Below are 25502 nucleotides of genomic sequence, written 5' to 3'. Positions count from 1 at the left end.
TGTTGGCTGTTCTTAATTAATGTGTTTTTCTAACAAGTGTTGAAATGTTTGCTCCACCTCATCTGGTTTCACCTGTTTCAAGCCACAACAGAATTGTCGAGTTTTCTCCTGGAGCTTAAGATAAATTAATTTTTTAAAATGATGCTTCAGACAATGACGGATATCTGGACTTAGAACTGCCCATCCAGTGGCGCAACTCCCGCCCCTCACACACTCCGATTGGTTGGAGGACCAACTGTCCGCACAGCCGTCCAGTCAATTTACCATAAGACCATAAGAGATAGGAGCAGGAGTAGGCTATTCGGCCCCTCGAGCCTGCTCCGCCATTAAATGAGATCATGGCTGATTTGATTTTTACCTCAACTCCACTTTCCCGCCCTTTCCCCATATCCTTTGACTCCCTTGCTGATCAAAAATTTGTCTAACTCAGACTTGAATGTATTCAATGACTCAGCCTCCACAGCTTTTTGGGGTAAAGAATTCCAAAGACTCACGATGCTCTTGGAGAAGAAATTCCTCCTCATTTCCGTCTTAAACGGGTGACCCCTTATTCTGAGACTATGCCCCCTAGTTTTAGATTCCCCCATGAGGGGTAACATCCTCTCAGCATCTACGCTATCGAGTCTCCTCAGAATCTTGTCTGTTTCAATTGGATCTCCTCTCATTCATCTAAACTCCATTGAGTATAGACGCAGCCTGTTCAATCTTTCATCATAAGACAACCCTTCCATACCCGGAATCAACCTCGTGAACCTTCTCTGAACTGCCTCAAATGCAAGTATGTCCTTCCTTAGAACTGTACGCAGTACTCCAGTTGTGGTCTCACCAGCACCCTGTACATTTGTAGCATGACTTCACTGCTTTTATACTCCATCCCCCGAGACATAAAAGCCAATATTCCGTTTGCCTTCCGGATTACCTGCTGCACCTGTATGTTGAATTGTGTCTTTCTTGCACGAGGAAACCCAGATCCCTCTGTACTGCAGCACTTTGTAGTATTTCTCCATTCAAATAAAAAAGCAAAATATTTTTTTCCTCCCAAAGTGGATGACTTCACATTTTCCCACATTATATTCCATCTGCCAATTTTTGCCCATTCGCTTAACCAGGCAACATCCCTTCGCAGACACGTTGTGTCCTCATTGCAACTTGCTTTTCCACCTATCTTTGCATCATCAGCAAATCTGGCCACAAGACACTCTGTTCCTCCATCCAAGTCATTGATATACATTGTAAATAATTGAGCTACAGTACTGATCCCTGCAACACCCCACGAGTTATATGAAATGCCTACAAATTTCCGCTCCTCCTATTGGTCCGGATCTCTCCTTAATCGCCAGGCGGGATGAATGGTGAGACTGGCGGTCCCGAGGTGCATTTGGAAAATAAACATAAATTGAACCCTTCAGTTAATAAAACGAAATTAATAAAAGTCACTGAAATGTTTTTTTCTGGAGTTCACCAAATTCGGGGTGGAGGGGGGAGGGCTTCTATGCTGTGTGTTTGTGCCGGTTTAAATGGCTCGAAGCGCTGGGGTTTCAGTTTATTTTATTATCCTTGGTCCAAACGCGCTCTCCCTGCTTCCAATGTCTTTGTTTTTCGGCCTGATATAAAGATCATCAATGGCGGCTGTACCACCCAGCATGCAGCGCGGTTCAGATTGTGCCCTATCTGAGTCAGTGGAGCCCAGCGCGCAGGCGCTGTAGTGACTCATTATCGGTCAGTGTGTCCTGAGCATGCGCGGCCAGTCGAGGCTGCGGGAGGAGCGCGTTCGGTGCAGGTCAGAGGATCGGAGCAAGAGGCTCAATAAACCCCGGGGCCCGGGTCCGGGCTCAGGCCCAGGCTCAGGCTTTACAAACCCCGAGTGCGGCCCCAGACCCGAATATAAAACAGTGAACATTATCCCCCCCTCACTACCCGCCGGGAAATGAAGGGGAAATGGGGATCGGTCAGGGAGCGTCTGTAAATGAAGGGGAAATGGGGATCGGTCAGGGAGCGTCTGTAAATGAAGGAGAAATGGTGATCAGTCAGGGAGCGTCTGTAATTGAAGGAGAAATTGAGATCGGTCAGGGGGTGTCTGTAAATGAAGGAGAAATGGTAATCGGTCAGGGAGCGTCTGGAAATGAAGGAAAATGGTGATCGATCAGGGAGCGTCTGCAATTGAAGAAGAAATGGTGATCGGTCAGGGAGCTTCTGCCAATGAAGGAGAAGTGGTGATTGGTCAGGGAGCATCTGTAATTGAAGAACTGGTGATCGGTCAGGGAGCGTCTGTAATTGAAGAACTGGTGATCAGTCAGGGAGCGTCTGTAAATGAAGGAGATATGTGATTGGTCAGGGAGCATCTGTAAATGAAGGAGATATGTGATTTGTCAGGGAGCGTCTACAAATGAAGCAGAAATGGTGATCGGTCAGTGATCGTCTGTAAATGAAGGAGCAATGGTGATCTCTATATCTTTATTCATCCGAGCTCGAGCTTTGGATGCTGTTCCTTTCCTCCTCGTGGGAATCTGTCTACTCTGTACCCAAACCAACTCCTCCTTGAAGGCCTCCCACTGTTCAATTACTCTTCTGCCTGCCAATTTTTGATTCCAATCCACACGGACAAGATCCCTTTTTAACTCACTGGAATTTGCCCTCCTCCAGTTAAGAATTTTCACATTTGACTGTCCCCTGTCCTTTTCCATAACTGTTCCAAACCGAATGAGATTATGATCACTGCTGCCCCACTGAAACATGCTCCACCTGCCCCACTTCATTCTCCACACCGAGCCCACTGCTGTGCTCACACTCACTCTCTCACATTCACTCTTTCACACTCACTCTCTCACACTCACTCTCACATTCTCACATACACTCTCACGCTCACTCTCTCACACTCACTCCCTCACACTCACTCTCTCTCACATTCACACTCTCACATTCACTCTCACTCACATTCACTCTCTCACACTCACTCTCTCACACTCACATTCACTCTCACATTCACTCTCTCACATTCAATGTCTCGCATTCACTCTCTCACACTCACATTCACTCTCTCACACTCACTCTCTCACACTCACTCTCTCTCACACTCACTCACATTCACTCTCTCACACTCACTCACATTCACTCTCTCACACTCACATTCACTCTCTCACACTCTCTCTCACTCACTCTCTCTCACACTCACTCACATTCACTCTCACACTCACTCTCTCTCACACTCACTCTCTCACACTCACTCTCTCACACACTCTCACACTCACTCTCTCACATTCACTCTCTCACATTCACTCTCTCACACTTTCACTCTCTCACCCTTTCACTCTCTCACATTCACTCTCTCAACCTTTCACTCATGGTTGAGGGCCACTGAAAGATGATGCGATGGGTTTGGATTGCAGCAGAGGGAGGAGGGAGAGTGTGTGGGACGGGGATTTACAGCTTTGAGGCACAATAGAGGAAAGAATGTTTTGTAGACACGAGAAGTGTCTGTTCTGAATTTCTATCCTGTACTTACAGTGATGACTTTTATAAACTCCTTTTGCAGGGTATTAGAAGGGGAGGATTTGCAGAGGGAAACTCAAACCAAACAGCACGCCAAGATCTGACAGAGTCACTCGATTCATCAGAACCTGAATATCATCGGCCTTTGAATGTGGAAGGAGAAATGTTTGTCTGTTCTATCTGTGGGAGAAGATTTCAAACATCAGTGTGAGTGGAAAAGCACCGAGACACACACACTCAAGTGAGAGTGTTCCAGTGCACTGACTGTGGAAAGAGCTTTAACCAGTTACACAGCCTGAAAAAACATCACACCGTTCACAGCGGGGAGAAACCGTACACGTGTTCTGTGTGTGGACGAGGCTTCAACTGATCGTCCAACCTGGAGAGACACAAGGACACCCGGACCATGGAGAAACCGTGGAAATGTGGGGACTGTGGGAAGGGATTCAATTACCCTTCAGAGCTGGAAACTCATAGACGCAATCACACTGGGGAGAGGCCGTTCACCTGCTCCGTGTGTGGGAAGGGATTCACTCGATCATCCGACCTGCTGAAACACCAGCGAGTTCACACTGGGGAGAGGCCGTTCTCCTGCTACGTGTGTGGGAAGAGATTCACTCGGTCATCCACCCTGCTGACACACCAGCGAGTTCACTCTGATGAGAGACCTTTTAAATGCTCTGACTGTGGGAAGAACTTTAAAAGCAGAAACGAACTGCTGAGATATCAACGCAGTGACACCGGGGAGAGGCCGTTCACCTGCTCCGTGTGCGGGAAGAGATTCACACTGTCATCACAACTTTTGTCACACCAGCGAGTTCACACTGGGGAGAGGCCGTTCACCTGCTCCGTGTGTAAGAAGAGATTCACTCATTCATCCTCCCTGCTGAAACATCAACTTGTTCAGACTGGGGAGAGACCTTTTGAATGTTCTGACTGCACGAAGAGCTCTAAATGCAGATACAAATTGTGAAGACATCGACACACTCACGTTAGGGAGAGGCCGTTCACCTGCTCCCTGTGTAAGAAGAGATTTACTCGGTCATCACACCTGCTGAGACACCAGCGAGTTCACTCTGATAAGAGACCTCTGAAATGTTCTGACTGTGAGAAGGGCTTTAAAACAAATGATCTGAACCACCAACACACTGACACTGGGGAGAGACTGTTCACCTGCTCCATGTGTGGGAAGGGATTCACAAATTCATCTGACCTTCTGAGACATCAACTTGTTCACACTATTGAGTGATCTTTTAATGCAGTAACTTTGAGAAGAGCTTTAAAAGCAGAAATGAACTGCTGACACATCAACTCACGCACATTGTGGAGAGACTGTTCACCTGCTCCGTGTGTGGGAAGGGATTCACTCAGTCATCACATGTGCTGAGACACCAGCGAGTTCACAAGTGACTGCAGGGGTTGGATTCTGCAGTTAATCACATCCAGGATTGAACTACGGTGTTTCGAGTCAGGAAGAACAACGTGTCAGGATTAACCCATTAACAGATAGAATTTAGTATAATTATAATCAATAGTAGAAGTAGAACAAAATGTACTGTGAATCTATGTATCTATAAATGTAAACTGCACTGTGTATGAATATAGAATGAACCATGTAACGTGTGTTCAATAAGAAAGTGCTGGTGGGCCGAGAAGGATGCATGATGGTTATTATAGTCAAGTTTGCAGTTAAAACTAAAAGGATGCTGACAACAGTAAAGTGGGAATGAACAGACCTAAGGGAGGAATGTGCTGTGATAGCATAATGTCTAAAAGACATGTAGATAAAGGGACTGAAGGTTCATTAAATCAAGGTGTCTCTCAGGCATAAAATGCAGTGAGTGGGGGATAGTTACATAATATAAATTGATTATTTCTCCAGTAAAATGCAGTGAGTGGGGCATAGTTACATAATATAAATTGATTATTTCTCCAGTAAAATGCAGTGAGTGGGGGATAGTTACATAATATAAATTGATTATTTCTCCAGTAAAATGCAGTGAGTGGGGGATAGTTACATAATATCAATTGATTATTTCTCCAGTAAAATGCAGAGTGGAGTGCACACCCACCACGGGTGGCCTCATAAAATGAGGACAATCAGTTCTTCTTTCCTTGGTTAGAGGGTTTTGTGATCTGGGGATTTAGTTCAGTGATAGAGCGCATGTTTTGCATGTGTTGAGGTCCTGGGTTCAACTCTTAGCATCTTCCTAAATAATTTTTCACCAGAATTACCCACGGAAAGTTGAATGACGCTTTTTGAGCTCAGCGAGTTCCAACTTCTGAGGCTCCACAAGCATTAAATTGTCCCGGAGCGGGACTTCATCTCACGGTCCCCTCAACAGCTCAACTCAAAGCAGCCGCCGACTGAGGGGAATGTGTGACGGTGCAATATCGAGCGAGCAGTCCCAGCTCTTGTTCCTGTTTGACGCTCTGTCATTCTTCCATCTCACTTTATGATTCAGAGGTTGGATTTCAGCCTTGTCACTGACCATTAGCGATTGGGTTTTTTTATTTCCGCAGATTTTTTTTGGAAAGTTCAAAGTAAAGAGGAGCAGAAACCCTGTGAACTGAAGCAGAGGTTGAACATTGTGAACACGCGGGACCGCTGGGCATCTCGATGTCCTGGAGAGACGGAGCAGAAAGCTCACGGCTTCACTTCTAAAGTGTCTGCTTGTTTATTTCTCAGGTACCTTTTGCCCCGTGGGGATGTAGCTCAGTGGAAGAGCGCATGCTTTGCATGTATGAGGTCCCGGGTTCAATCCCCGGCATCTCCAAACAAGTTACATTTCAAATTTTAGATTCAACTGTGAGAATATCATCTGAGATTCGCCTCACATTTGCACACAAGGAGAGACAAGAGTTTCTTCACCTCGCGAAAAACCGAACGCTCCGCACAGAATATAATTCAATGGGAGAGCGCCCACGGTGTTTGAATGGCTCCCATCTCATGGTTGAACAGCTTGCCCAGTGATAGATTATTTCCAGTTTCACAGATTGGGGGGAAGCAGCGGACCGGCGTTCCGACCACAAAGAGGGAAGAATAGTCTGGATGTTGGGAGCTTCTTCTTTTCCCAGAGAGGAGTGAGCATCTGGAATGTATTCCCGGCTGGTGCGGTGGGTGCTGACTCTGTCTGGTGCGGTGGGTGCTGACCCTCTCTGGTGCGGTGGGTGCTGACCCTCTCTGGTGCGGGGGGTGCTGACCCTCTCTGGTGCGGGGGGTGCTGACTCTCTCTGGTGCGGTGGGTGCTGACTCTGACTCTCTCTGGAGCGGTGGGTGCTGACTCTGACTCTCTCTGGTGCGGTGGGCGCTGACTCTGACTCTCTCTGGTGCGGTAAGTGCTGACTCTCTCCCTGCCTTCTCGAGGGATCTGGACCGGTTCTTGACTGGGGCAGAGATCGCATCATATGGAAGGTGAGTGGTTTTACAGTTAACCTACGCATGGTCAGTGTGATCCACTGGACTCGATTCGATAGCCTGAGGGAGTCGGGGAGGAATTTCCCAGAATTTCCCCTCCTGATTGGCCCTGGATTTTTTTCTGGTTTGTAACCGCTCCCAGGAGATTCCATGTTCCCGGTGGGTGGGGCTGGTGGTGTGTGTAGGAAGTGTCCAGTCACGATGCTCCAGGCATGTGGGGCAGGATTGATGAACGAGCTGGTCTTTTCCTGCCCGTCATGTCCGTCTGTAACCCCAGATCGTCAAGGTGTTTTTCGTGAAGTGATCTTGAAACACAAAACCCTCACCTGGGACAAGACCTGTGTCCGTCTATAGTGAAATGAGACTCAATGCTGTCTGTGCCTCACCTTGTCCTCCTCCTTTTACATTATTGTATTGTCCGTTTGGTTAAGATGAAAATAAAAATTATCCGCTCTGGGCTCCTCCAGTCTCTCTGTGTTTCTCTCTCCTGCTAAACTGACTGACTGTCAGATAATAGTAACTGGTGTCCTCTCCATCCCGTTCTCAACACCCAGACACGACTACTTACTGAATAAATTCAACACTCACAGACAGTCCAGTGTCAGACAGTTACAGACGGTTTCTCTCCACCTTTCCTTACAGGACTGGCGAATGATGAATGCCCCGTCAGACCGGCTGATATACAGTAAAAGGGACAGTGACCGTCTCACCAATAGCACCGGAGGTTTGTTCACAGACACAGAATCAGTCTTTCCCTTTCTATCAGTGTGTCTATATTATGCTCAGTAACAGTATCCCGCCTCCTTGTACAGCACTAGGGAGAGAGAAAGACAGACAGAGAGAGACACAGACAAACAAACACAGTATCAGAATTACACTTCCCATCAGTATGTCCGTTTCACACTCAGTAACAATATTCCACCTTCATGTACAGCGCTAGAGAGAGATAAAAACAGACAGGCACAGTATCAGAATTACACTTCCTATCAGTGTCTCTGTATCACTCTCAGGAACAGTATCCCACCTTCATAATCTGTACAAAAGAGAGAGAAACTGACCTGTAATGTCCCGTTTTCACCCAGTAACAAATTGGAAAATATTTCATTCCAATTGCTATTCCAAGGTGGAGTGACAGAAGATGCAGTCTCATCTCTCACTGATATTATTTCAGAGACAGACACATTATTAATCCCACTCTCAGGGACAGTGTCACACATTTAACCCTCTCTTGCCTGTTGTCCCCTCTGCAATCTTGCAGCTCAGGGCCGCTCTGTATTACTCTCAGTGACCGAGAGTTTCACTCCGATTGAAATAAACTGGGACTGTTGCTGCCTGATATTAATCCTACACGGTCCCAGCAAATACACCGACTCCCACTTTCCTCCCCCGTTTCTCCAGGATTGGTTTGAGGAATCCTCCCTCCAGTTTCGGAGTCAAACGTTACTTTATCAGTAAGGGAGCCAAGAATGAACAGAACCCATTGGCTCATTCCACAGCCGCTCACTTTATCTCTGAAAGACTCTTTCCCATCAAAAGAGCCCGAGAGAAACAGCAGGGATGGAAACCTCGAGTTTAATAGTTGGAGATTGTAAAGTCAGTCTGGATTCCAGCGTTAGGCACTGGTGGAATCCCATCTGTTTCCCATTCTGGTGCCTGTTCCTGCACTGCCTGTGGAGCCCATTCCCTCTGACCTTTCCCCCAGACCCACTTCCTTTGCTCAGACAGGCGGGAATGGAGAGATCACGGCCCCCGGGGGAAGGGAGCAAAGAGCAGCCTCGTTACAGCAGCTCATCGCTCCGGGACCGTGTCCGCAGATGGGCTCAGAGATCGGCATTGAGTCCGGGGGAAGGGCAGGGGGAGTCCGGGGGCTGTTTGTAAGAGGCGGAGTGGATCAGGAACTGGTCCCGGAACATGGAGTGAGAGGGGGGGAAGGGAGAGGTCATTCTCGGGCTGGGTGTGGACAGGGTGTGTCCAGGGGAAGGGAGAGAGAATGGGAAGAACCTGCTATTAAAACCATTGCTGCTTTCACTCCCCAAACCAGGAGTGAATGGTCCTGGTTTAGTTCCAGTCTCACCCTGTTTATTGTTATTGGACAGTGAAGAGTGGGAACAGAGCCGGACAGTAAGGATGTGGGGAGTTATACAAAGAGCATCTATTGCAGGCAGCAGGTGAGAAGTGTGAAGGACACAATTTAAACAGCGGCTGTTTATTTTCGGTTGAACGGTTAGTCCCATGGGAGAGGGGATGAGAAACCTGACCTGGACAAAGGTCCCTGCCCCATCGGGTAGTCCCATTCATGGATCAGTGCAGGGGTTGGGTTGTGTCTGGATGTCAATAAATTGTTGTAAAACAGCCCAACACACCTGGTGTGCAGAAGCTGAGTGCTGCAGTGGAGTCAGACACTGACACTGTTTGTATCACTGGTTTTCATTTGTGGATATTCAAAATGATCATTAGCAGAGATATTAAACTGATCTCTATTCTATTTTCAACCTCACCGTTTCTTGGGTTACAAGAGATCATTTTTCTTCCTACAGGCGAATCCTTGAATGATCCAGAATGAATGTGATGTTTCCTCCACCCGAGGCACAAGGAGGAGTGCAGCCAGCTCCTTCTCACACACAGGAGGTACATTATCACCCACCGAGCACAGAGACACAGACAGGTCATCAGTTCCACAGTCTCAGACAGTAGAAGTCGTCAGTCCCACACTGATCCCAAGTTCCAGAGACACACTTTCAATCCAACATTCAAACAGAGCGGGTGAGGCAGACACTGTTCCATTTGCCCCGAACTCAGTCCCGCTGACAGGTCGATACAAAAATCCCAGTCCAAAATCACACTCTCAGATTGAAAGGCACTGTGTCAATCTCACAATAGGGCAACACAGCTACGAATTAAATACCAGAGAGAAATCACACATGGTACCCGATTGAAAGGGACAGAATGAATCCCAATAATGTACCTGAGATTCCAATTGAATACTAGCCCAGAACTCTCTCACACATGACTTTAATACATGAAATATCCATTCGAAAAGTGAACCATTTGCTACAAATTGCAAACAAATCCAAACGTCACGTACAGTATCGATTGAGAAATACTGAAAGATAGTAAACCTGAGAAACAAATTAGATACCTGTTCAGAATGCACTCGTTGAATGAAATTTAAAGATACAGTATCAATTCTATTAGTGCAGACTGAGATACACATTATATACCAGTCCAAAAATCTCATACAATATTAGACTGAAAGATACAGTATCAATTCCATTTCTACAGACTGATCTACACATTACAAACCAATTCAAAAATGTCACCTTATCAGTTTGAAAGATTCATTATCATCCACAATCGTACTCACAGAGATGCAGATTTAATAGTGGTCCAAAAAGCACACAAATTATCTGATTAAAACCTCCAACATTAAATCCTAAAGTTCGTCCATATTTACAAATTAAATAAGGAGTAAAACTCTTCAAACATTAAGATATTAAAGCTGAAGTATTGAACGCAATAATGTAATCTGAGAGAATAATTATGTACAGATACAGAATGAAACTCACATTCAGATACAGTACCAGAGACACACAAACACAGAATGAATCCAACACTCACAGATACAGAAGGAATCCCAAACTCACATACAGTACTAGAGACTGACAGACACAGAGTTAATCCCACACTCTCATCAAGTACCAGGGACTGATAGGTACAGTATGAATCCCACACTAACATGCAGTATGAGTAACTGCATATTTAGGATGAATTCAACTCCCACATACAGTACTGGGGACTGTATATACAGAATGAGTCCCACACTCACATGGAGAAACAGAGACTGACAGATACCGAAAGAATCCCACACTAACACACAGTATGAGAGACTGCCGAAAAGAATGAATCACAAACTCTCACACACACTGCTGACAAGACAGAGAATGAATCCCAAACTCACACACAGTATCAGTGAGTGACAGATGCAGAATGAATCCCACACTAACATACAGTACCAGAGACTGACAGATACAGAATGAATCCCACACTCACACACAGTACCAGAGACTGAGAGATACAGAATGAATCCCACTAAACTATCAGGGAATAAGCACAGACCAGGGATCAGGGCCTTTACCCAGTCAACCATCAGAGAATCAGCACAGACCAGGGCCTTGACCCAGTAAACTATCAGAGAATCAGCACAGACCAGGGATCAGGGCCTTGACCCAGTAAACTATCAGAGAGTCAGCACAGACCAGGGATCAGGGCCTTTACCCAGTAAACTATCAGGGAATCAGCACAGACCAGGGATCAGGGCCTTGACCCAGTAAACTATCAGGGAATCAGCACAGACCAGGGATCAGGGCCTTTACCCAGTAAACTATCAGGGAATCAGCACAGACCGGGGATCAGGGCCTTGACCCAGTAAACTATCAGGGAATCAGCACAGACCGGGGATCAGGGCCTTTACCCAGTAAACTATCAGAGAATCAGCACAGACCAGGGATCAGGGCCTTTACCCAGTAAACTATCAGAGAATCAGCACAGACCAGGGATCAGGGCCTTTCACCTGTCGGAGAGAACATTGTATCACAGATCGCTTGTGATAAACCTACACATTCTGATTTACAGCCGTGCATAACAGATGTTTGTAGCTGCGATCGCCGAGTGGTTAAGGCGTTGGACTCGGAATCCCCTGGGGATTTCCTGCGTCCGTTCGAATCCTCCTCGCAGCGCTACTTCTTAAAGTTATGTTTACTGCTCAAATAACGATGAACTGGAGTTGACGAACCGCATTCCCTCTCTCAGAGAGACTCACCAGCGCGGCTCATGCTTTTAATTCGGAGCCCAATGGTCTCTTGCAAAATTGCAAGACACGTGAAGGAATCTCTCCCAAGCTCCATCTTAAATTCTGCCCGTTCGCAGAACTTGACATTGATACTATTTCTTCCTATACTTTGATCCCACCTTGTCTCTGTCTCTTGACTCTCTGTGTTTTTCCCTCATGGACTTCTCAGGCTTCGTTGAATGGCCACGGATGATCGAACCTGGAACACTGGCAGTGAAGGGTAAAGATGGAAAGACTGAGACGGGGGGAGTGGCGAGAGGGTGGATTTGGAATTCCTGAGCGACCGCACTGCGCATTTTCCAGATCTGCTTGGAGCACCAATCCCTTCAATTCATCACTTACAGACAATTCGATTCGCGGTTTCTTTTCCCTGAGCTTGGCGAGATCTTAAAAATTGAAAGCGACCAATATCAGAGCGAACCTCGTCACCGACATGATCACAGATACAGAGCGGCCACACTCTGCTTCAGTGAGGGGAAAACCCAGAGCGGTTTCAAGGTTGAATGTAATTGGAAGCAAAGCTCGTTCAATGAAAGTGCAGGTCATTGAGGTGCCTTTAAAGTCCTGATTGTTTGAACTGAATTTCTTTCAAAAGCGCTTGAGATTCAGGTGGAGTGATTTGGGGACTCCTTTTCCCTCTTCGCAAAACTTTGAACCGCAGATCAAGATCAAAAGTCCAGGGCTAAATTAGGGTTTCTCCAGGGTATGAAACATCGAATCAAGAATTATACCCCGACCTCAACGAGCCCAGAAACAAGAACGTGTCACGGACACATTCTCTGAGAGGGCTGTCTGTATGATGAAAAGGCATTTTTGAAAAGACCTCCTGATCAGTTCCGTGTTGGATCCTGAACAAAACACAGCACTGTGTGCTTCTCAAATTCACGAAACACCACAAATTACACAAAGGCACCGCTGGGAGTTGAACCCAGGATCTCCTGTTTACTGGACAGGTGTTTCAACCAACTAAGCCACGGTGCCAATTCATGGTACTGTTTCCCACCTCCTCTCATTAATATCTATCAGCTACACGTCACATTCTGTTGTGGGTTCAGACTGTTTGATCTTTGTTTATTTCACTTGCCCGTTTCCCTGTGAATCCCGATACTGACTGCGTTTCAAGCTGTGTTTATCTTTCTGTGTCCATCAGTGCTTTGATACACGAATGAATATGTGTGCTTGTGTTTGTTTGTTACTTTAAATAAATTAGGGATGGACAATTCTCGCTCTGACACTGAAGAACTAATTGAACAAATTTCACAGTGAAGTGTTGTTTATTGTGGTGCTGAAACTAAAAAAAATCGTAAAAGGTGCAAAGAGGGAAAACGAGAAAAACTTGTGAGTGAAATTAAGGACAACTTTCAAGGTTTTTACACGTATATTAAGAGAAAGAAGGGTGACTAAGAGTAATGTGGGCCCCTTAAAGACAGATGGAGGTGATATTGTAATTGAAAATCAGGAAATGGCAGACTTGCTAAATACTCACAGAAAAGCATGAGGATAATAAACCAGAGACACGAGGAAAACTGAAAATAAATCAAGGGGATTCAGTGTAAGTAAAATAATGGTAATGGAGAAAATAATTAGACTAAAGATAGACAAATCTCCAGGACCTGATGTTTACCATCCCAGGGGACGAAGGGGAATAGGTGAGGAAATTGGACATGCTTCAGTCATGATCGTTCAAAACTCTCTTGATTCAGGAATTGTTCCATGGATTGAAAAAATTCAAATGTCATTCCATTAATTCGGAAGGGTAGGAGAGATAAAACAGGAAATTATAGACCCATTAGTCTGACGTCTGTTGTGGGGAAGTTACCAGAATCTGTTATGAGGGAAAGAATGACTGAGCACTTGGATAAACATGAATTGATCAGAGAGAGCCAGCATGGATTTGTAAAGGGTAAGTCAAGTCTAACGAAAATAGTTGAACTTTTTGAAGATGTAACTAACGTGGTAAATAATGGAGTGTCTATGGGTGTTATGTGTATATTGACTTCCAGAGGCATTCGTTAAGGTTTAACATCAGAGACTGTTCTCATTTCTGTTGACATGTGGAATTCAAAGCAACCCATTGACATGGGGAGGGAGTTGGTTTGGAGGTAGGAGACAGAGAGTCGGGTTAATGGGTATGTACTCAAATTGACAGGATGTGATTAGTGGTGTCCCCCAGGGATCTGTATAAATGAGGCAGATAAAGGAATAGAGAGCGGTATATCCAGGTTTGTTGATGACACCAAGTTAGGAGGCACAGTGAGTAGTGTAGATGGGAGCATAAAGTTGTAAAAGGAAATTGATAGATTCAGTGAGTTGGTACAACTGTGTCAGATGGAGCTTACATAGAATTACATAGAATGTACATCACAGAAACAGGCAATTCGGCCCAACTAGACTATACCGGTGTTTATGCTGCAGACGAGCCTCCTCCAACCCCTCTTCATCTAACTCGATGAGCAAACCCGAATATTCCTTTCTCCTCCATGTGTTTATCTCACTTCCCTGTAAATGCATCCATGATATTCGCCTTAACTACTCCTTGTGGGAGCGAGCTGCACATTCTAACGCCTCTCTGGATAAATATGTTTCTCTTGAATGCCAGATTGGATTTATTGATGACTATTATATTCATGGCCCTAAGTTCTGACGTCCCCACTCCCAAAAGTACAAACACCATATCTACATCTGACCAATCAAACCCTTGCATAATCTTAAAGTCCTGGATCAGGTCACCCTCAGCCTTCTCTTTTCTATACAAAAGAGCCCCAGACTGTTCAAAGTTTCAATCTGGGGAAATGTGAGGCCATCCACTTTGGCCCGAAGCAAGATAAATCAGAGTATTTTCAAAATGGTGAGAAGCCAGGAACTGTGGGTGAGCAGAGATACTTCGGGAAATCAGGAAGAGTTGGCAGACAGGTGCAAAAAATAATTAAAATGGCTAATGGAATATCGGCCTTTATCTCAAGGGAACTGGAATTCAAAAGGGTGGAAGTTATGTTAGAATTCTATAAACTCTGCTAAGGCCACATTTAGAGTACGGCATTCAGTCCTGGGCACCAGACCTCAGGAAGGATATATTGGCCTTGCAGGAGGTGCAGCGCAGAAAGACCAGAATGATACCGGGGCTAAAATGGTTACATTATGAGGGCAAGTTGCGTGGACAAGGTTTGTATTTCCTCGTGTATAGATGATTAAGTGGTGATGTAATTCAGGTGTTGAAGGTGATTCAATGATCCAATGGTGGGTGTGTGAGTTGGTGCTGAATCGGTCCCCTTCAGTGAAGAGAGGGTCAGCGGGCGCCTGACAGACACGGCTCCGAACGGGACTCGCTTCTCTCCGGCGGCAGCGGCTGGTTTAGAGAGATCTCTCTGTCTGCTGCTGTTACTCCGCCTCCCGCACTCTGGGAGAACCGCGGAGGTCGGTCCTCATTTTTCTCTTATGGATCCGGCTCCATCCGTTTACTGTTGACGGGAGTGCGTCTGATACCAAGTCAGTCAGAAGCGGGTGCAAATCACAACATAGGCACAGGCCCAAGGATTAGGGACTGGTTTGATATTGGGTCCTTTTTAAGGGACCGGCTGTAGAATGTTTGTATAATAATAATGATCAGAATTAACTTTGATACAATGAAGTTTTTTGCAGTTATTTCCCATTTCCACCCTCACCAGTTTTATACAGCAACAGGTAACAATGTTTGAGGGATGTGATGTCCAGTGTTGGTGGAATCAGTGTAATTTCACTTGATACATTGAAGAATCTCTTGTCTATCCCAGGCTCTTACCTTAGGTTTAGACCCTCACCTCGTTTAAAACTGGTCACTCACTGATATAAACAAACCAGTAACAATCCCGAAACCTCAGCGGGGATATTTGTTCCGATACTTAATGACGGTCCCAATTTCCACTGAAATTCTCAATCAGCAAATCCCAGAGGCTGTTTCGGGTTTGACAAACTGTGAAACAGATTGTTTTAAAAGCCGGAAAGAGGGAAAAACTGGTGGTTGATATGAAGTGTTCTACATTATCTCTTTCTGTTTCAGATTTACAATTTCTCTTTGTGTGTTACTGACAGGAGAGGCTATAACGGAGCCCAGTGACTGGGTAACGAGCTGCACTGAGTCATTGGCCTGTGTTACAGACCGGCTCGTTGGACCTGCTCATTTCGTGAACTCGCTGGTGTCTCAGCACGTGTGATGACTGAGTGAATCCCTTCCCACACACGGAGCAGGTGAACAGTCTCTCAACCAATGGGCATGCGATGATGTGGCAGCAGTTCATTTCTGCTTTTAAAGCTCTTCTCACAGTCACTGCATTAAAAGGTCACTCAATAGTGTCAACAAGTTAATGCTTCAGAAGGTGGGATGATCGAGTGAATCTCTTCCCACACACGGAGCAGGTGAAAAGTCTCTCCCCAGTGTGAGTGCGTCGATGTCTCAGCAGTTCGTTTCTGATTTTAAATCTCTTCCCACAGTCAGAACATTTAAAGGTCTCTCAGTGTGAACTCGCTGGTGTTTCAGCAGGGTGGATGACCAAGTGAATCCCTTCCCACACACGGAGCAGGTGAACGGCCTCTCCCCAGTGTGAGTGCGTTGGTGTTTCAGCAGTTCAATTTTGCTTTTAAAGCTCTTCTCACAGTCAGAACATTTAAAAGGTCTCTCATCAGTGTGAACTCGCTGGTGTGTCAGCAGGTTGGATGACTGAGTAAATCCCTTCCCACACATGGAGCAGGAGAACGGCCTCTCCCCATTGTGAACTCGCTGGTGTGTCAGCAAGGTGGATGAATGAGCGAATCCCTTCCCACACACTGAGCAAGTGAACGGCCTCTTCCCAGTGTGAACTCGCTGGTGTGACAGAAAGTGTGATGACTGAGTGAATCCCTTCCCACACACGGAGCAGGTGAACGGCCTCTCCCCAGTGTGAATGCGTTGGTGTTTTAGCAGTTCAATTTTGCTTTTAAACCTCTTCTCACAGTCAGAACATTTAAAAGGTCTCTCATCAGTGTGAACTCGCTGGTGTGTCAGCAGGTTGGATGACTGAGTAAATCCCTTCCCACACATGGAGCAGGAGAACGGCCTCTCCCCATTGTGAACTCGCTGGTGTGTCAGCAAGGTGGATGAATGAGCGAATCCCTTCCCACACACTGAGCAAGTGAACGGCCTCTTCCCAGTGTGAACTCGCTGGTGTGACAGAAAGTGTGATGACCGAGTGAATCCCTTCCCACACACGGAGCAGGTGAACGGCCTCTCCCCAGTGTGAGTGCGTTGGTGTTTCAGCAGTTCAATTTTGCTTTTAAAGCTCTTCTCACAGTCAGAACATTTAAAAGGTCTCTCATCAGTGTGAACTCGCTGGTGTGTCAGCAGGTTGGATGACTGAGCGAATCCCTTCCCACACACGGAGCAGGTGAATGGCCTCTCCCCAGTGTGGGTACGTTGGTGTTCCAGCAGATTCCTTTTGCAGTTAAACCTCTTCTCACAGTCAGAACATTTAAAAGGTCTCTCCCCAGTGTGAACTCGCTGGTGTGTCAGGAGGCCGGATGACTGAGCGAATCCCTTCCCACACACGGAGCAGGTGAACGGCCTCTCCCCAGTGTGACGGCGTCGATGAGTTCCCAGCTCTGAAGGGTAATTGAATCCCTTCCCACAGTCCCCACATTTCCACGGTTTCTCCATGGTCCGGGTGTCCTTGTGTCTCTCCAGGTTGGACGATCAGTTGAAGCCTCGTCCACACACAGAACACGTGTACGGTTTCTCCCCGCTGTGAATGGTGCGATGTTTTTTCTGGCTGTGTAACTGGTTAAAGCTCTTTCCACAGTCAGTGCACTGGAACACTCTCACTCGGGTGTGTGTGTCTCGGTGCTTTCCCACTCACACTGATGTTTGAAATCTTCTCCCACAGATAGAACAGACAAACATTTCTCCTTCCACATTCAAAGGCCGATGATATTCAGGTCCTGATGAATCGAGAGACTCTGTCAGATCTTGACGTGATCTTTGGTTTGAGTTTCCCTCTGTAAATCCTCCCCTGTCAAAGGAGTTTATAAAAGTTATCACTGTAAGTACAGGATAGAAATTCAGATCAGATAGCTCTACTTTCTATGGAACATTATTTCCTCTCTCATTACTCAAAGCTGAAAATCCCCGTCCCACACACTCTCCCTCCTCCCTGTGCTGAAATCCAAACCCATCGCATCATCTTTCAGTGGCCCGAAACCATGAGTGAAAGGGTGAGAGAGGGAGTGTGAGAGTGAGTGTGAGAGAGTGAATGTGAGTACAGCAGTGGGCTCGGTGTGGAGAATGAAGTGGGGCAGGTGGAGCATGTTTCAGTGGGGCAGCAGTGATCATAATCTCATTCCGTTTAGAACAGTTATGGAAAAGGACAGGGGACAGTCAAATGTGAAAATTCTTAACTGGAGGAGGGCGAATTTCATGAGTTAAAAAGGGATCTTGTCCGTGTGGATTGGAATCAAAAATTGGCAGGCAGAACAGTAATTGAACAGTGGGAGGCCTTCAAGGAGGAGTTGGTTTGGGTGAAGAGGAGACAGATTCCCACGAGGAGGAAAGGAACGGCAACCAAAGGTCGAGCTCCCTGGATGACTGAAGATATGGAGATCACCATTTCTCCTTCATTTACAGACGCTCCCTGACCGATCACCATTTCTCCTGCATTTACAGACGCTCCCTGACCGATCACCATTTCTCCTTCATTTACAGACGCTCCCTGACCGATCACCATTTCTGCTTCATTTACAGACGCTCCCTGATTCGATGAGTCACGAGGTTTGACGCTGACACTGCGCATGCTCGGAGGCCGCGGGCCGTGTGTTGAGTTTCGGGTCTGATCTAAACCGGAGCCCCCGGAGTGTAGAGAGAGAGAGGAGAATGTTCACTGTTTGATATTCGGGCCCGGGGCCGCACTCGGGGTTTGTGAAGCCCCCGCCCCCTCCCCCGGGGTTTATTAACCCGCTCCCCCCGCCCATCTCTCACCTGTTGCCGACACGATCTCGGCCTCACTCCCCGCCCGCCGCGCATGCTCAGCTCACACTGCCCGGGTAATTGACGGGAGCTCCGGACCAATAGGAAGAGCGGAGAGGGGCTGGAGGACCGAGCGGGCGGTTGGTCCTCCAACCAATGGGAGTGGGTGAGGGGCGGGACTTGCGGCACCGAGTGGGCGGGGCTGAGCCCGGATCTCCCTCATTGGCTGAAACTCTGCATCAATTTTAAACCTGATTGATGTCAAACTCGAGGGAAAAAACTGGACTTTAATAAAGGACAAAGAGGAGGGAATATTGGAGGGAATAACACAGTGTAGGGATAAAATGGATTAATTCAGGACAGACAGCAGGGATTATTGGAGGGAATAACACAGTGTATGGATAAAATGGATTAATTCAGGACAGACAGCAGGGATTATTGGAGGGAATAACACAGTGTAGGGATAAAATGGATTAATTCAGGACAGACAGCAGGGATTATTGGAGGGAATAACACAGTGTGGGGATAAAATGGATTAATTCAGGACAGACAGCAGGGATTATTGGAGGAAATAACACAGTGTAGGGATAAAATGGATTAATTCAGGACAGACAGCAGGGAATATTGGAGGGAATAACACAGTGTAGGGATAAAATGGATTAATTCAGGACAGACAGCAGGGATTATTGGAGGGAATAACACAGTGTAGGGATAAAATGGATTAATTCAGGACAGACAGCAGGGATTATTGGAGGGAATAACACAGTGTAGGGATAAAATGGATTAATTCAGGACAGACAGCAGGGATTATTGGAGGGAATAACACAGTGTAGGGATAAAATGGATTAATTCAGGACAGACAGCAGGGAATATTGGAGGAAATAACACAGTGTAGGGATAAAATGGATTAATTCAGGACAGACAGCAGGGATTATTGGAGGAAATAACACAGTGTAGGGATAAAATGGATTAATTCAGGACAGACAGCAGGGATTATTGGAGGAAATAACACAGTGTAGGGATAAAATGGATTAATTCAGGACAGACAGCAGGGAATATTGGAGGGAATAACACAGTGTGGGGATAAAATGGATTAATTCAGGACAGACAGCAGGGAATATTGGAGGGAATAACACAGTGTGGGGATAAAATGGATTAATTCAGGACAGACAGCAGGGATTATTGGAGGAAATAACACAGTGTAGGGATAAAATGGATTAATTCAGGACAGACAGCAGGGATTATTGGAGGGAATAACACAGTGTAGGGATAAAATGGATCAATTCAGGACAGACAGCAGGGATTATTGGAGGGAATAACACAGTGTAGGGATAAAATGGATTAATTCAGGACAGACAGCAGGGATTATTGGAGGGAATAACACAGTGTAGGGATAAAATGGATTAATTCAGGACAGACAGCAGGGATTATTGGAGGGAATAACACAGTGTAGGGATAAAATGGATTAATTCAGGACAGACAGCAGGGATTATTGGAGGGAATAACACAGTGTAGGGATAAAATGGATTAATTCAGGACAGACAGCAGGGAATATTGGAGGAAATAACACAGTGTAGGGATAAAATGGATTAATTCAGGACAGACAGCAGGGAATATTGGAGGGAATAACACAGTGTAGGGATAAAATGGATTAATTCAGGACAGACAGCAGGGAATATTGGAGGGAATAACACAGTGTAGGGATAAAATGGATTAATTCAGGACAGACAGCAGGGATTATTGGAGGGAATAACACAGTGTAGGGATAAAATGGATTAATTCAGGACAGACAGCAGGGAATATGGGAGGAAATAACACAGTGTAGGGATAAAATGGATTAATTCAGGACAGACAGCAGGGAATATTGGAGGGAATAACACAGTGTAGGGATAAAATGGATTAATTCAGGACAGACAGCAGGGAATATTGGAGGAAATAACACAGTGTAGGGATAAAATGGATTAATTCAGGACAGACAGCAGGGATTATTGGAGGAAATAACACAGTGTAGGGATAAAATGGATTAATTCAGGACAGACAGCAGGGAATATTGGAGGAAATAACACAGTGTAGGCATAAAATGGATTAATTCAGGACAGACAGCAGGGATTATTGGAGGAAATAACACAGTGTAGGGATAAAATGGATTAATTCAGGACAGACAGGGATTATTGGAGGGAATAACACAGTGTAGGGATAAAATGGATTAATTCAGGACAGACAGGGATTATTGGAGGGAATAACACGGTGTAGGGATAAAATGGATTAATTCAGGACAGACAGCAGGGAATATTGGAGGGAATAACACAGTGTAGGGATAAAATGGATTAATTCAGGACAGACAGCAGGGAATATTGGAGGGAATAACACAGTGTAGGGATAAAATGGATTAATTCAGGACAGACAGCAGGGAATATTGGAGGGAATAACACAGTGTAGGGATAAAATGGATTAATTCAGGACAGACAGCAGGGAATATTGGAGGAAATAACACAGTGTAGGGATAAAATGGATTAATTCAGGACAGACAGCAGGGAATATTGGAGGAAATAACACAGTGTAGGGATAAAATGGATTAATTCAGGACAGACAGCAGGGAATATTGGAGGAAATAACACAGTGTAGGGATAAAATGGATTAATTCAGGACAGACAGCAGGGATTATTGGAGGAAATAACACAGTGTAGGGATAAAATGGATTAATTCAGGACAGACAGGGATTATTGGAGGGAATAACACAGTGTAGGGATAAAATGGATTAATTCAGGACAGACAGGGATTATTGGAGGGAATAACACAGTGTAGGGATAAAATGGATTAATTCAGGACAGACAGCAGGGATTATTGGAGGAAATAACACAGTGTAGGGATAAAATGGATTAATTCAGGACAGACAGCAGGGATTATTGGAGGAAATAACACAGTGTAGGGATAAAATGGATTAATTCAGGACAGACAGCAGGGATTATTGGAGGAAATAACACAGTGTAGGGATAAAATGGATTAATTCAGGACAGACAGCAGGGATTATTGGAGGAAATAACACAGTGTAGGGATAAAATGGATTAATTCAGGACAGACAGCAGGGAATATTGGAGGGAATAACACAGTGTAGGGATAAAATGGATTAATTCAGGGCAGACAGCAGGGATTATTGGAGGGAATAACACAGTGTAGGGATAAAATGGATTAATTCAGGACAGACAGCAGGGAATATTGGAGGAAATAACACAGTGTAGGGATAAAATGGATTAATTCAGGACAGACAGCAGGGATTATTGGAAGGAATAACACAGTGTGGGGATAAAATGGATTAATTCAGGACAGACAGCAGGGATTATTGGAGGAAATAACACAGTGTAGGGATAAAATGGATTAATTCAGGACAGACAGCAGGGATTATTGGAGGAAATAACACAGTGTAGGGATAAAATGGATTAATTCAGGACAGACAGCAGGGAATATTGGAGGGAATAACACAGTGTAGGGATAAAATGGATTAATTCAGGACAGACAGCAGGGAATATTGGAGGGAATAACACAGTGTAGGGATAAAATGGATTAATTCAGGACAGACAGCAGGGATTATTGGAGGAAATAACACAGTGTAGGGATAAAATGGATTAATTCAGGACAGACAGCAGGGATTATTGGAGGAAATAACACAGTGTAGGGATAAAATGGATTAATTCAGGACAGACAGCAGGGAATATTGGAGGGAATAACACAGTGTAGGGATAAAATGGATTAATTCAGGACAGACAGCAGGGAATATTGGAGGGAATAACACAGTGTAGGGATAAAATGGATTAATTCAGGACAGACAGCAGGGAATATTGGAGGGAATAACACAGTGTAGGGATAAAATGGATTAATTCAGGACAGACAGCAGGGATTATTGGAGGAAATAACACCGTGTAGGGATAAAATGGATTAATTCAGGACAGACAGCAGGGATTATTGGAGGAAATAACACAGTGTAGGGATAAAATGGATTAATTCAGGACAGACAGCAGGGATTATTGGAGGAAATAACACAGTGTAGGGATAAAATGGATTAATTCAGGACAGACAGCAGGGAATATTGGAGGAAATAACACAGTGTAGGGATAAAATGGATTAATTCAGGACAGACAGCAGGGATTATTGGAGGAAATAACACCGTGTAGGGATAAAATGGATTAATTCAGGACAGACAGCAGGGATTATTGGAGGAAATAACACCGTGTAGGGATAAAATGGATTAATTCAGGACAGACAGCAGGGATTATTGGAGGGAATAACACATTGTAGGGATAAAATGGATTAATTCAGGACAGACAGCAGGGATTATTGGAGGGAATAACACAGTGTAGGGATAAAATGGATTAATTCAGGACAGACAGCAGGGATTATTGGAGGGAATAACACAGTGTAGGGATAAAATGGATTAATTCAGGACAGACAGCAGGGAATATTGGAGGGAATAACACAGTGTAGGGATAAAATGGATTAATTCAGGACAGACAGCAGGGATTATTGGAGGGAATAACACAGTGTGGGGATAAAATGGATTAATTCAGGACAGACAGCAGGGAATATTGGAGGGAATAACACAGTGTAGGGATAAAATGGATTAATTCAGGACAGACAGCAGGGATTATTGGAGGGAATAACACAGTGTAGGGATAAAATGGATTAATTCAGGACAGACAGCAGGGAATATTGGAGGGAATAACACAGTGTAGGGATAAAATGGATTAATTCAGGACAGACAGCAGGGATTATTGGAGGAAATAACACAGTGTCGGGATAAAATGGATTAATTCAGGACAGACAGCAGGGAATATTGGAGGGAATAACACAGTGTAGGGATAAAATGGATTAATTCAGGACAGACAGCAGGGAATATTGGAGGGAATAACACAGTGTAGGGATAAAATGGATTAATTCAGGACAGACAGCAGGGAATATTGGAGGGAATAACACAGTGTAGGGATAAAATGGATTAATTCAGGACAGACAGCAGGGATTATTGGAGGAAATAACACAGCGTAGGGATAAAATGGATTAATTCAGGACAGACAGCAGGGATTATTGGAGGAAATAACACAGTGTAGGGATAAAATGGATTAATTCAGGACAGACAGCAGGGAATATTGGAGGGAATAACACAGTGTAGGGATAAAATGGATTAATTCAGGACAGACAGCAGGGATTATTGGAGGGAATAACACAGTGTAGGGATAAAATGGATTAATTCAGGACAGACAGCAGGGAATATTGGAGGGAATAACACAGTGTAGGGATAAAATGGATTAATTCAGGACAGACAGCAGGGATTATTGGAGGAAATAACACAGTGTAGGGATAAAATGGATTAATTCAGGACAGACAGCAGGGATTATTGGAGGGAATAACACAGTGCAGGGATAAAATGGATTAATTCAGGACAGACAGCAGGGAATATTGGAGGGAATAACACAGTGTAGGGATAATATGGATTAATTCAGGACAGACAGCAGGGATTATTGGAGGGAATAACACAGTGTTGGGATAAAATGGATTAATTCAGGACAGACAGCAGGGAATATTGGAGGGAATAACACAGTGTAGGGATAAAATGGATTAATTCAGGACAGACAGCAGGGAATATTGGAGGAAATAACACAGTGTAGGGATAAAATGGATTAATTCAGGACAGACAGCAGGGATTATTGGAGGAAATAACACAGTGTAGGGATAAAATGGATTAATTCAGGACAGACAGCAGGGATTATTGGAGGAAATAACACAGTGTAGGGATAAAATGGATTAATTCAGGACAGACAGCAGGGAATATTGGAGGGAATAACACAGTGTAGGGATAAAATGGATTAATTCAGGACAGACAGCAGGGATTATTGGAGGAAATAACACAGTGTAGGGATAAAATGGATTAATTCAGGACAGACAGCAGGGAATATTGGAGGGAATAACACAGTGTAGGGATAAAATGGATTAATTCAGGACAGACAGCAGGGATTATTGGAGGAAATAACACAGTGTAGGGATAAAATGGATTAATTCAGGACAGACAGCAGGGATTATTGGAGGAAATAACACAGTGTAGGGATAAAATGGATTAATTCAGGACAGACAGCAGGGATTATTGGAGGAAATAACACAGTGTAGGGATAAAATGGATTAATTCAGGACAGACAGCAGGGATTATTGGAGGGAATAACACAGTGTAGGGATAAAATGGATTAATTCAGGACAGACAGCAGGGATTATTGGAGGGAATAACACAGTGTAGGGATAAAATGGATTAATTCAGGACAGACAGCAGGGATTATTGGAGGGAATAACACAGTGTCGGGATAAAATGGATTAATTCAGGACAGACAGCAGGGATTATTGGAGGGAATAACACAGTGTAGGGATAAAATGGATAATTCAGGACAGACAGCAGGGAATATTGGAGGGAATAACACAGTGTAGGGATAAAATGGATTAATTCAGGACAGACAGCAGGGATTATTGGAGGGAATAACACAGTGTAGGGATAAAATGGATAATTCAGGACAGACAGCAGGGATTATTGGAGGGAATAACACAGTGTAGGGATAAAATGGATTAATTCAGGACAGACAGCAGGCATTATTGGAGGGAATAACACAGTGTAGGGATAAAATGGATAATTCAGGACAGACAGCAGGGATTATTGGAGGGAATAACACAGTGTAGGGATAAAATGGATAATTCAGGACAGACAGCAGGGATTATTGGAGGGAATAACACAGTGTAGGGATAAAATG

At 44.9% G+C, this 25502-nt stretch overlaps 1 protein-coding gene and 2 non-coding genes across 3 annotated transcripts; 1 reads left to right on the top strand and 2 right to left on the bottom strand.

The window, feature by feature from the left end:
* The first annotated feature begins 6194 nt into the window (after window positions 1-6194).
* On the top strand, window positions 6195-6266 carry trnaa-ugc (transfer RNA alanine (anticodon UGC)). The gene has a single exon. It is a non-coding gene; the product is annotated as a tRNA-Ala (tRNA).
* A 6397-nt stretch (window positions 6267-12663) lies between these two features.
* Window positions 12664-12737, bottom strand: trnat-agu (transfer RNA threonine (anticodon AGU)). Its single transcript has one exon. It is a non-coding gene; the product is annotated as a tRNA-Thr (tRNA).
* Window positions 12738-16168: 3431 nt separating this feature from the next.
* Window positions 16169-18780, bottom strand: LOC137310621 (zinc finger protein 229-like). Its single transcript, XM_067978359.1, has 2 exons — window positions 18736-18780; window positions 16169-17773 (listed from the first exon to the last, which is right to left on the bottom strand). Exon 2 carries the CDS (start codon window positions 17419-17421, stop codon window positions 16186-16188), a length of 1236 nt encoding a protein of 411 aa, XP_067834460.1. The 5' UTR covers window positions 17422-17773; window positions 18736-18780; the 3' UTR covers window positions 16169-16185.
* Window positions 18781-25502: the final 6722 nt, after the last annotated feature.

This window comes from Heptranchias perlo, unplaced genomic scaffold, assembly GCF_035084215.1.
Source record: "Heptranchias perlo isolate sHepPer1 unplaced genomic scaffold, sHepPer1.hap1 HAP1_SCAFFOLD_266, whole genome shotgun sequence".
Lineage (NCBI taxonomy): Eukaryota > Metazoa > Chordata > Chondrichthyes > Hexanchiformes > Hexanchidae > Heptranchias > Heptranchias perlo.
The sequence above is the reverse complement of the archived record's forward strand: the minus strand, read 5'-3'. Positions and strand labels throughout refer to the sequence as shown.

Bases quoted from the DNA above. Each gene is read 5' to 3' on its own strand.
- LOC137310621 (XM_067978359.1), bottom strand. From the start codon at position 17,421: ATGGAGAAACCGTGGAAATGTGGGGACTGTGGGAAGGGATTCAATTAC.